The 12,202-nt window shown below is 21.9% G+C and overlaps 2 protein-coding genes across 4 annotated transcripts in view; one reads left to right on the plus strand and one right to left on the minus strand.

Moving 5' to 3' along the window:
- On the minus strand, positions 1 to 9,790 carry LOC107998033 (phosphoserine phosphatase). Of its 2 annotated transcripts, none has more exons than XM_017057044.3 (6): positions 9,664 to 9,790; positions 1,036 to 1,274; positions 752 to 886; positions 505 to 650; positions 265 to 426; positions 1 to 180 (listed from the first exon to the last, which is right to left on the minus strand). In XM_017057044.3, exons 2-6 carry the CDS (start codon positions 1,173 to 1,175, stop codon positions 92 to 94), a joined length of 672 nt encoding a protein of 223 aa, XP_016912533.1. In that variant the 5' UTR covers positions 1,176 to 1,274; positions 9,664 to 9,790; the 3' UTR covers positions 1 to 91. The 2 variants fall into 2 exon arrangements, with proteins under 2 accessions (XP_016912533.1, XP_016912541.1); XM_017057052.3 differs by having other exon boundaries at positions 1 to 193.
- LOC107998019 (G-protein coupled receptor Mth2) overlaps positions 3,782 to 12,202 on the plus strand; it is a 12,824-nt gene continuing 4,403 nt past the window's right edge. The window contains exons 1-3 of one of the 2 annotated variants that reach the window (XM_017057025.3): positions 3,782 to 4,940; positions 9,676 to 10,517; positions 10,783 to 10,861. In XM_017057025.3, coding sequence (XP_016912514.2) covers positions 4,114 to 4,940; positions 9,676 to 10,517; positions 10,783 to 10,861 — 1,748 coding nt within the window. In that variant the 5' untranslated portion in view covers positions 3,782 to 4,113. Of the gene's footprint in view, positions 4,943 to 9,675; positions 10,518 to 10,782; positions 10,862 to 12,202 lie in introns of both variants that reach the window. The other variant, XM_017057032.3, reaches the window with a different exon arrangement.

Consider the following 12,202-nt stretch of genomic DNA (forward strand, 5'->3'; position numbering starts at 1 on the left):
TCATTAAAAAATATTTATATAAATATTTATTTCATATTCAATAATAATTATTACAATTTTTCAAATATTGTAATATTTACAAAAACTCTATTTATAAAATAGTGACAAGTTCATTAAAATCAGTAATATACCATAATGATTGTTGTTTGACATTTTCTCTAATTACATTTCCTCCATATCCTGTGTAATAAAACTGATATTATAATTAAACATAGTATTAAAAATTGAATGACATGAAATAAATTAAATTAAGATAAGATATACCTATAAATAAATCTACTATTGAAGTAGTTTCTAAATCTGTTGATCCATCACCAATATGAACAATAGTTTTAAGTTCTTTTTTATTCTTAAGATACTTAATGACTTTTACTTTCCCACCATTTTCTGCAGTAGGTTGATTTTCATCAAATCCTGCATATTCTCCTATAAATAGATTCATAAAAAAAACAAAAATGAAATATATATATAATTAATGTTATATCAAAGCAAACAAACAATAACCTGTGTAATAGAATTTAAGTTTATTCGCAAAAATATTTTCTAATGGAATATTAAGTGATGTGGCAACTGGTGCAATTAAAGAATGAAATCCACCAGATATAAAAAATATTTGCTTTTTATGATTTTGTAGTGTTGTTACCAAAGTTCTGAAATTTTCATAAATAATTTTAAAAGAAATAATTTTACTAATTTATTTATGAAAATTTCTTGTCATATTCAATTCATTTCAATTCATATTTTTTCCTACTTAATTCCAGGTGAAAGTTTTATTGGATGAGAAGCCAAAAATTGTTTTATTTGCATAAGATTTGGTTTTATAATATTCAATCTTTCCTCTAAGGATTGTCGAAATGTCATGTCTCCTTGCATGGCTCGATTTGTTCTAAAATCATTTTTATTAATTAAAGTCAATTATTCCATATGATATATAAATGATATGAATGAATAATAATGAAAAAAAAATATTAAATTTTAGAATAGCAAAAAAAAAAAAATAAATAAATATGGTAAAATAAAAAAGAAAAAACTTACAACGAAATAACATCATTTTCTTTTCCACAAAATTTTGCTAGTTCATCAATTCCTTCTTCTTGTATGACGGTCGAATCAACATCAAAAGTTACCGCATCTGCATTTTTCCATATAGATCTTAATTCGTTTAAATTTGCCATTTATTTTATGCAATACAAAATGATATACTAAAATTATAAATTTTTTCGTTGCTGTGTATTAAACGCAGATAATAATTAAACTTTTTTTATCTTTATAAACTGTAACATTAAACAAAAAATACATAATAACTAATGTATGCAGTTATGGTGTGTGTGTGTGTGTGTGTATTTACTATAGTTGAGCAATATCGATCACTAATCATATAAAATTTTTATTTATATTTATATTTTACGATTTTATTAATAAATATATTATTTAAAAAATTTATAATTATGAAAAAAATTGTATTTGTATCTGTTAAAAATATAATTTTTTAAGGTTAAGATATCATTATATAATACAATTGGTTAAAAAATATATTTAAAAAATAAGTAATAAAAAAATATATTTTTTTTATTTTTCTTATTATTATATTATTGTATATAATATTATTGTAATAAAAAATAAAAATTAAAAAAACAATCAATGATTTTATTTAAAAACTGCATAATTTATTTTTTTTTTAAGTAATAAATTTAATACATATTTAATTTACTTATATTTACTTTTTAAAGTAAAAAAAAGAAGAAAAATATAAGTTGAATTTCAAATTATGTTTATATTTTTTTCGCTTATAAATAATATTTGAAAATAAATAATATTAGGATTATGGATAAATTTTTGAATGGAGTAGAAATAAAAAAAAAATTATCAATTATTGTCGTTAGAAATATCTGAAATTAGTATAATATAATTAATTTATGATAACATGAAATTAAAATAACATAGATAAATTAAAATCTTCAATAAAATAAAATTGGAAAAAAGATTATTGATTATTATAATTATTATCATAAATTAAAATTTTCAATAGGAAAATAAAGAACTGGTACCAGGAAATAGTACTAGTTAACATCAAACAAATTAAATATAATATAATATAATATTAAATATAATATAATATTAAATGAAATATAATTACAATACAGATGACATATGTATATGAGATAAATATATATATATATATATATATATATATATATATATATATATATATATATATATATATATATATATATATATATCAGAATCACATGATGTTAAAAAATAGATGTTATATTTATTTTTTAATAATTCACCCCACTTTTGCAATACAGTAAGATAAAAAAATAAATAAAAAGAGAATGACTAATATAAAAAAAATAATTAAAAATTTGGAAATAAATACTATCTCGATTAGAATTATTTATAGAATATATATTATTACATGAAATAAAAAAACAAAAAAAAACAAATAATAGAAAAAGAATAGAGATAAAGTAAAAAGTGATTGTTAGCGCCATCTCTCGAATGTCAAAGAAAATCTCTTTAAAAGTAAAATAAAGTAAAATAATAATTTCGAATAAAAATATTTAAAAACTATTCAAAAAATAATATTAATTTTCACTTTTTTTCAGCTTTATATAATATATCTTAAGATAATTTTAAGATAATAAAATAATATTTCTCATATGACACTAATATTTTATCATATATTTTGTGATTTTGATCATTCAGTAATAGTCAAAACCATACAATTAAATATCTAAATTCTAAGAATAAATTCATAGAATATCAGATAATAGGATCTTAATATCGTATGGTTTTAATTAATTAAAATCTATGATTTTTCAAGCACAAGTTTAAAAAAAAGATTAATTTATAAATTATTTCTACAGTTCAAGATTTAGAATGGCTATATAAAATATATTTGATATTATATATACATATCTTATTATATTTTACTATTCAAATCTTTAATTTATAATTACATTACATTATAAATGATTTTTAAATTATTTGAAACAGTTAAATTATAAATATTATTTTGGAAAACATTAAATTAAAAAATTTTAAAAAGTATAATTTTATTTTTGATAATTAAAATATAATTATATTTTACAATATATTAATTTTTATCATTTGACTAATTTATAAATTAATATCATATAATCATGTATTCAAAGTAGGCTATAGAAATCTATTTTTTTATATCTAATTTATATTATAATTTTATTTTGAAATTTAATTTCAATTCTAACTGTTATTAATGTTGCAATTTTATTTTAAATCAAATCGATAATGTTGAAAATGATATTAAAATGATAAGAAGATTTTAGTGCTTTTGAGATATGAAACAAAAAAATATATTGAAAGAAATCATAGATTCATGCAGGATATTTGTAATAATAGATAAATATTAAGAGTATGTACTCATTAGAATTTATATTAATTAAAATTAATTAATAAAAAAGAATAATTATAAAAAGTCATTAAAAATCGATTGAAACTAATTATAAATAATTAAAGCACTTTATTTTTAAAAATTTTATGTTTCTAATAATTACTTTTTATATGTAATTTATAGTCTTGTTTCCAATAAAATGTTATACTAAAGATAATGATTATATTGTTATTAAAATTGGTGAATGAACATGATAAGAAAATGAAAAAAAATAATTTGAGATCATATCTAATAAAATTATTAATGATATATAGTATTTAATATTCATATGATATTGGGGTGAATGAACGAGCGCGCGCGCATTCACATTCACGCTATGATCACCGACGATCGAAAAATACTGAGGGCAGTCAGTCGCGAGCTTTACGTTTCATCGGATGATCATTACTAGTAACGTGAATTTTTACGATTGTGTCGAAAACGATGATTTTTCAAAAGATTCTCTCAATTCGAATCGAAAAAAATAAAGATATTAGAAAATATTAAATTAAATTAAATTGAAACGTATGTTATTTTAAAATAATAGAAAAGAAATACGTAAAGAAATACGTACACATAAAAAAAAAGATTAGCAAAACCAAAGAAAAAAAAAGAGAAAAGAGAAGGAAAAAGGTATGAAAGAAAGCGTGGAGCAATTTTGAACGCAGGAAGAACGTATAGAATAGGAAGCAGAGATGCAGCATTTTTATATAATTATTCGTTTATTTTTGTTCGTTCTAATTTATCAATCAATGAAGATCAACGGAGAGAAAATGGAAAAAAGAGAGAATTCATTTTGTCATCCATTTCCTGGTATTATTTTAGATCAAAATAAAATTAATAAATTTGAGAATGGAAGTATAGTGTACAATAAATTAGTGTATCCTGTTGAATCATATCAAGTATTTGAAAACAAAACATATGGATGTATATGTAATTTACAATCATGCTTGAGAAAATGTTGTAAACAAAATGAGATTCTAGGGGAAGGTATTCGACCTAATTGTACTCGCCTATCAAGTGAATCACTTATTCAAAAATCTCTCATTCTCGAACAAAACCAACTTGCAGCTGAAATCCAAAAAATATCTAGATTAAGTGATCAGTTTTTTCTGATAGAGGATATGCAATGTTCCGAAAATTTAAGCAAACTTCTACTCGAACCAGAAAATATTGAAGAAGATGCGTATGTATTGCAAGCAAATGGTACTCTTCAAACTTTCAACGGCGACAAATATGAAGCTTGGAATTATTGTCTTGATTGGAAAGAACCTTCCAAAAAAATTGCTGTTTTGGTTTGTACATTGAATGCGTCCACAACGAGTTCAAACCCAGTGGATGCCGGAATTATAATTTCTATTCCATTTTTTTTCGTTACTTTCTTTGTGTATGCGATTATTCCAGAATTAAGAAATCTCTATGGAAAAACCTTAATGTGTTACGTAGCTTGTTTGGTGGTTGCCTATACTTCTCTCGTCTTAGCCAAACTACTTTTTTTTAAATACGTCTTCTGCAGCGCAATAGGTAAGAATTTGTTATTCTCTCTTTCTATCTTTCTTTTTCTTACTGTTTTGTTTATTTGAAATTATGATTATTTTTTTTTTATTTTATTTCTTCGATCGTATATATTATATATATTAAATATGTTTTATATATAATATTAAAACGATATCAATCATATCGGTTGAAATTTTCGATCCACCCTTTCTGTCATAGATAAACCGAGTGAGATAAAGACGATTTTGAACAAATAAATCATAAAATTTAATATTATATTTCGATCATCTATAATATGAATTAAATTGTGAAAAAATTTTGAATTAAATTGAATGAATTAAATTTTAAAAAAGAACGCAAAAAATAGAAAAGAAATTAATCTATCGAAATCAATAAAGTTTGTTTTATAGTTTATACATTTAAGCACGTATTGGAAATACAACATGAACACACGTACCATTAATATATTCGTGTTTTATTCCGTATATAGTTTCTATTATATATACTTTCATATTTTATTTTTCATATTTTATTTTATTAATATATAATATTATATAATATAATATTATAATATATAATATAATATATATCATTAATATATAATAAAATATTTAAATACATTTAAGCAAAACACATATATGATTTTGCAAATTATCATTTAAAACATAATGGTAAACACAATTTCCATTTATAAAATTTAATTAAATGATTGTTTGTTTTCATTAACGGTGCTTATTTCCTTTTATTTTTTTTTTAGTATAATAATCTTTAAATTTATTGAAATGAATTAAAAAGAAATTATCATTAAATGAAATTTTTATAATATGATTTAATTTTAAATATTTATTGAATGGAATGAAATTTCATTATTATTTCATTAATAATATATTAATAAATGATTTTATATTTCCATCAAACCAAAGTTTTAATATTAAAATATAATCATAATACATACATTAAAAATTATTAAAACTATTAAAACATGGATTTCTACCTTACTATCGTTAATATAACTTAATCTACTAATATATTTATGATAGAACAAAAAACAAATTTATAAAACAAATTTATAAGTGAGATTATAATAATTGAGATTAAGTTAGATCATTGAAGTTAAAACAATTACTTTATTAGTAAATATAAATATTAATAAAAGAAGTATGTATATTTATATTTTACAAAATTTAAAGTAAATTATTCATCGCTCAAAACATAAAATTAAATATAAAAATCAAAATGTTTTTAATAGTAGTTTGTATCATTTTCTAACAGGATATAAAAATAATTTTCTTTTTTAATAAAAGTAAATGATTAGACGATAAAAGTTTTGATATATATTTGATAACAATGCGCTTCTTTCACTTCCTCTTCATCATTCTTTTTTTATACAGTTCTTGATTTTTATCTCATCGTTAAATATTAAAAACTTTGCCAAAGCGTTTTCTATATCATAATGATTCTTGTTGGAAAAACTCATTTTGAAAAATTAAAAATTTGTTATATATATATTTTTTTTCCATTCAATTAACATATTGCTCAATTATCTTATTGAGTAAGTAAATGTAGTCGCGTGTCAATGCTACATAAGTAATAAAGTACTCTAAGTTTTAATATAAATTGAAATTATTGATTCGTGGAAAAGTAATTTATTAGAAAATCTTCTTTTATATATAATAAGCAATATATGCAAAAATGTGTTTTCGTATTTCTGTACAATGAAATTAATGATAAATATTGAAAATATAGCAAAATTACATATCGACTTAAACTTATGAATGATGAAAATCAAATAAATATTCATTAAAAAATATAAATAATATATTAGTGAAAAAAAATGAATATCAAAAATAAGCGAAAAAAAATTGATCGTTAAAGGATTCATCGAAAAAGAATTTAGAAAAATATATATCATTTATCTTGTATTATGGAATTGCATATCTATTTTCGCACGTATATTTCTGCATATAATGTTATATAATATATATATATATATACAATCGTGTCGGTACTTAATTGCAAATTCATACTAATCATTATAATAACGTAAAGAAAAAATAAAGATAACAAAGATGTATATATATTTATTAAAATAATATTTTTGAAATAATATTAAAAGATCAATAAGATACAATTTTTATATCAGAAATTAAATTTACATTGATTATTTACAAAATTATAATTTTGTAATATTTTTTACTTTCTTGATTTATATCAAATTAAGTATATGAATTTTTTTAAAAAATATTTTTCATGCCATTTCATTTCATTTTTTTTTATAAATTTATATTTTTTTATATTTTTTTCAATTCTAATTTTTAATAAAAAAAACTGTTCACTTTGTGATATTCATATTTTTGTAAATATGATGTAAATTTATATTTGTGATCATTTTTTAACGTGTAATCATTAATAAGTTTTCTTTGATTCGTTTGACATCAATAAATGGGTTATTTTTATCTTATCTAACAATATCAATAAGTTTTCTGAAATTTTTTTCCTTTCCATTTAGTTTAATCGAATTTTCGTGATTTTGTGTTTAATATGTACATTTTCACATATCTATATTTTGCATTCACTTTTTTTAGATACTCAAAATTTTATAATAAGTTTTTCTTTTATTCTGTTCTCTTCTATTCTCTTCTATTTTCTTTAATTTTTTTACTTTCGATATAGTAAATTCCTAAAAATAAAATATGTAATTGAAATATTTAATATATGCATTTAATATAAAAGCAATTATTAACAGTATTATTAAATACAGATTTTTTTAAATACAGATTTTATTTATTTACTTTCACATTGATTAACTTGATGTTACATAATAATTTTATAAATTTATTATTATTTAAATTCAAATAATACTTTCATTTCGATATTTAATAATAGAATGTCAAAATTCAAGTACAAAATTTCTTGTTATAAGAAAATAAAGTTTTTTGTATAAATATCGATATAATTACATGATTTTAATATATTATAGTATATTAGTATTTTATAGTATTTTGTAATAAAACTAATCATGTGTAATTATCAATAAATTGTTGCCAAGTAATAATATTAATTTTATGAAAATGAATCAAACATTATCATAATAATTTAAAAGATGTTTAAGACAAGATGTTAATACAGCATTATTATGAGAATATATTTCATTAATTTTATTTTATCAATATCATTTTCTCTTCTCAGAAAAATAAGGGCAAAATTTGACAATAAAAATGTTACTATTTCTAAATTTAAGTAAATATAAACAAGTATAAACTAATCGGCTATTTAATATTTTTTTAATAATATAAAAATTTGTTGAATATGAAACATAAATTGATTAATTATCAAAATATTTTTGATTTATATTAAATATTAAAAGTGAATATTATATGAATTAATGAGAATATGTATAAAATTATGTATAATATGTTTTTTTTTTCGTTCGTATCCTATTACCAGAATTAATCGAATTTTATTCATTCTTAATCGATGCTTAAAATTTAAATTTTAAGATTTGTTTCGGAGATTTCCTGTTTTTCAATACATGAAGATAAACAAGAACAGATTGCAATGCCTCACCTTGATTCAGCTTACTTTACCTCTCTCCCTACTTTGAATTTTTGTTTTTTTTATTTTTTATTTACTTTCCTTTGCTTTACCTTGATATGGTATATGCCATGATATTCGATATCATAGTGAATATATGTGAAAAAAATTTCGAAATATCTTGTATTTGCTCGATGTCGATAACGGTGTCCTTTATATTTAAATAATCCAGAATTTTATCTTATTTTTCGAATAATTTTCCTTAATAAATTTTAGAAATTTTTTTTACGAAATTTATTCGATTCAATCTCTAAAACTGAATATTTTATATTATATTGAAAGTATATATTGCAGTTGCAGTAAAAATAAATTTAATATTTTATCGAATTGTATATAGCATATTATTTAAGATTTTTCTGATTTGAAATTTGAGGATTATTTAATTTATTATTAATTATATACATTAAATGAATAAAATAATTTTGAATTCTTACTACAGAATACATACATACATATAAAATACATTACTAAAACAATCGAATAGTTTATACTATTATAAATAATTGTTTATTAATATTTGTTTAATATTAGATTTATATATATGTATAAATATACAACAATAAATTTTTATATATCGTAAAATTTTAATAAGTCATAAAGAAGGTAATAAATATCAATCTCTGATTAAATTATCGATTAAATAGATATAACATTCATAATAATTTGCTGTCTGCTTATTTTTTGACCTTCACTAAATTATTTTTGCCGCTAAGAATATATCTTTTCTCTTTCTTTCTTGTCTTCTTCTTTTTTATTTTTGTTTTAAAAACTTTTAATATAAAACTCTTTTCGATTTTTTATAATTAAAAGTTTCTATCAGGTGAAGAAAAAATTTAATCAAGTGAAGAAAAAAGTAAGGAAAATAAAAAAAGAATAAATAAAAAAAATAAATAAAAAGAATAAAAGAAATGAATAAAAGAAGGGATAAATAGGGAGAGAGGGAAGTAGGAAGGTGACAAGGATAACGAAAAAAGGAAGAATAAAACGAAAACGCTGAAATCATTCCCAGTAGTTAGTCGATTGCAACGTGACGCGATCAACCAACATTATGAACATTAGCAATCGTATCGTTTCCGCGTAAAACGATAATGACCGTGGTTATTATAAATCTGAACGAATTGTGATAAACAGTTACTTGACGAAAACCTACCTACCAAGATGTTTCGTGTCGTGATCGGTGATTTATTATTGATACTCGCGATAAATTCAATTCAACCGTCTTCACAATTCAATACAACACCATCTTTTAACCAGGATACTATCAATTTCGCCACACATGACTCGAATGTGAAAATAGATAACGATAACAGAACGAAATATTTTCATTCGAATGAAGATATTGAGAAGTCAAAGATGGAAAATATTTTTACGAATGCAGAGAGCAAGGATCAATGTTTTTCTAATGTTTTTTTCATGACTGATGGAAAAGCATGTATTCCTTTATGTTGCCCATACGGGAATCGTATGACGAACGAAAAATGTATTGAAACAAATAATACTTATAGTTTCCCGCCCCTTTACAACTCGAATAATTTAACGTTAATCGATGAAATACCGGATTATCGACGCTATTTTCATTTATCCGTTAAAGATCCTTGTAAAGGTTGGCAACGTTATAAACTTAGTCCAAAAGAATATCCGGAAGATGAATTCATGATTCTCGATAATGGTTCAGTCTACAAGTATAACAAGAACGAACTTTTACGAGAGACTGATTATTGTCTCGGTATCCTTTTATCCAGTGTATTCGATATAATTGTTTGTTACAAGGATGAAAATGAATATGAGATAAATGTTAATGAAGTACTTTATCCCATCGGAATGATCGTATCAGTGCCGTTTCTGTTTGCCACGTTTATCGTCTACTGTCTGTTACCAGAACTGAAGAATTTACACGGCTACACACTTCGTGCACATATTATTTCTCTATTAGTCGCCTATACGACACTCTCAAGCGTAAATGTTATTCCGCAAAAACAGATTTCGAATTCTCTCTGCATTATATTTGGTACTCGTATATATTACATAATAATTTTAAATAATTTTACGTATCTATATATATATACATATATATAGATTGATATTTCTAACATAAAAAATATATATATAATATAAATAAAAATTTATGTTATTTATGCGTTGCATCGCGTTTCCTTTTGCTTTCCGTTTTATATCATATGATTGTATATATTATTTTATTATTATTATATATTATATATTATATATTTATATTATATCATATAAAATTTTTTTTTGATTGAATTCTGTTTCAGCATTCGTCATTCATTTTTCTTTCTTGGCTAGTTTCTTCTGGTTGAACGTTATGTGCTTCGATATTTGGTGGACATTTGGGTAAGTTAATTTTTCTCGTTTACTATATTTTAGCTCGATCATTTACTTATCCTAATTCATAACTAGTTCTTTTTACATTTCATTTTAATTTAATTTCTTAATCAATCGTGTCGTGTTAAATTTAAATATATCGAACCAACTGCGTATTTACAATGCTTTTGAATTAAAAGCTTATTAAAATTGATGATATACGCATCATGGAATGTACTATAGAAATTATCTCCTTAATATCTTTCCAGTTAAAGCAATTCGATAGTTGACGATCATCAAGGGAAATTGATAGCGACATACGCGAATTAATATCCGGTTCATGACGGCACGTGTATACTTTGTAAACATTCTTAAATTAAGTTCGATCGGTCCGAAGTAGGCTTAGGGTTTCTTTCTCGAGTACTTTCATTTCGTGAACATCCAACATGTTATCAACATCCCAAGTTTATTTAACATCACGACAATAATGTGTCTTTTATTCCTTTCAATCGATCCAATCTTACCTTTCATTGTTTCACACAAATAATTTTTCTCGGAATTCTCTCAATAACAGATTAAAATTTTTAGTCGAATAAATGTGTTTGTTTCTCTCGTCCATTTATCTTAAGTATGATTGAAAGAATATATAAATTATCATACTTTTATGTATTATATATATATATTTTCTTTTAATAGAAAGACATTATATGAAAAGATAAATATTAAATGCAAATATTGCGTAGAAAAGTGATTGCGTCTCAAAAATCAAAAGTAACATATGATATTTCTTTCTTTACCGAATTGAATTCTTATAAAAGTATTTGAGAAATCTACTTATATACATATGTATATGTATTTGTAAAGCGCCAGGTGTACAGCAAACAAATCGTGACGTATGTTCTAAACAAATCTCGAAAGCTCGAAAACTAAGAATCGGTCTTTCGGTTCTGACGCCGACGCCACATCGACGCCACACGACGCCACATCGATGTTACGCTACATATCCGATACTATACGTATATACTGATGCCGATAGTTTTCATATTTCGATATAATTTTTGAAAAAAATAAAAGAAATTAATAAAATCATGATAAATAAATGTTGATATTTAAAAATAATAAGTTTAATTGATTAATTATAATATACAAATGCTTTGAAAAATTTTAAATCATTGATCGACATGTTTTTATAGATTATTGAATACTACTATGTAATGATATTTCGATATTTCAATTTTCTTCTCTGCCAAAAAAATTATCCGAATAGCATACAGCAATCATGTTAAACCGTTTTTTTTTTTAATTTTAAATTATTTATTCATTACAAATTCATCGTCAATTTTTTTTTAATGTCATTTATTGTATATAGCT

The sequence above is a fragment of the Apis cerana genome, linkage group LG1 (genome assembly GCF_029169275.1).
Source record: "Apis cerana isolate GH-2021 linkage group LG1, AcerK_1.0, whole genome shotgun sequence".
Taxonomy (NCBI): domain Eukaryota; kingdom Metazoa; phylum Arthropoda; class Insecta; order Hymenoptera; family Apidae; genus Apis; species Apis cerana.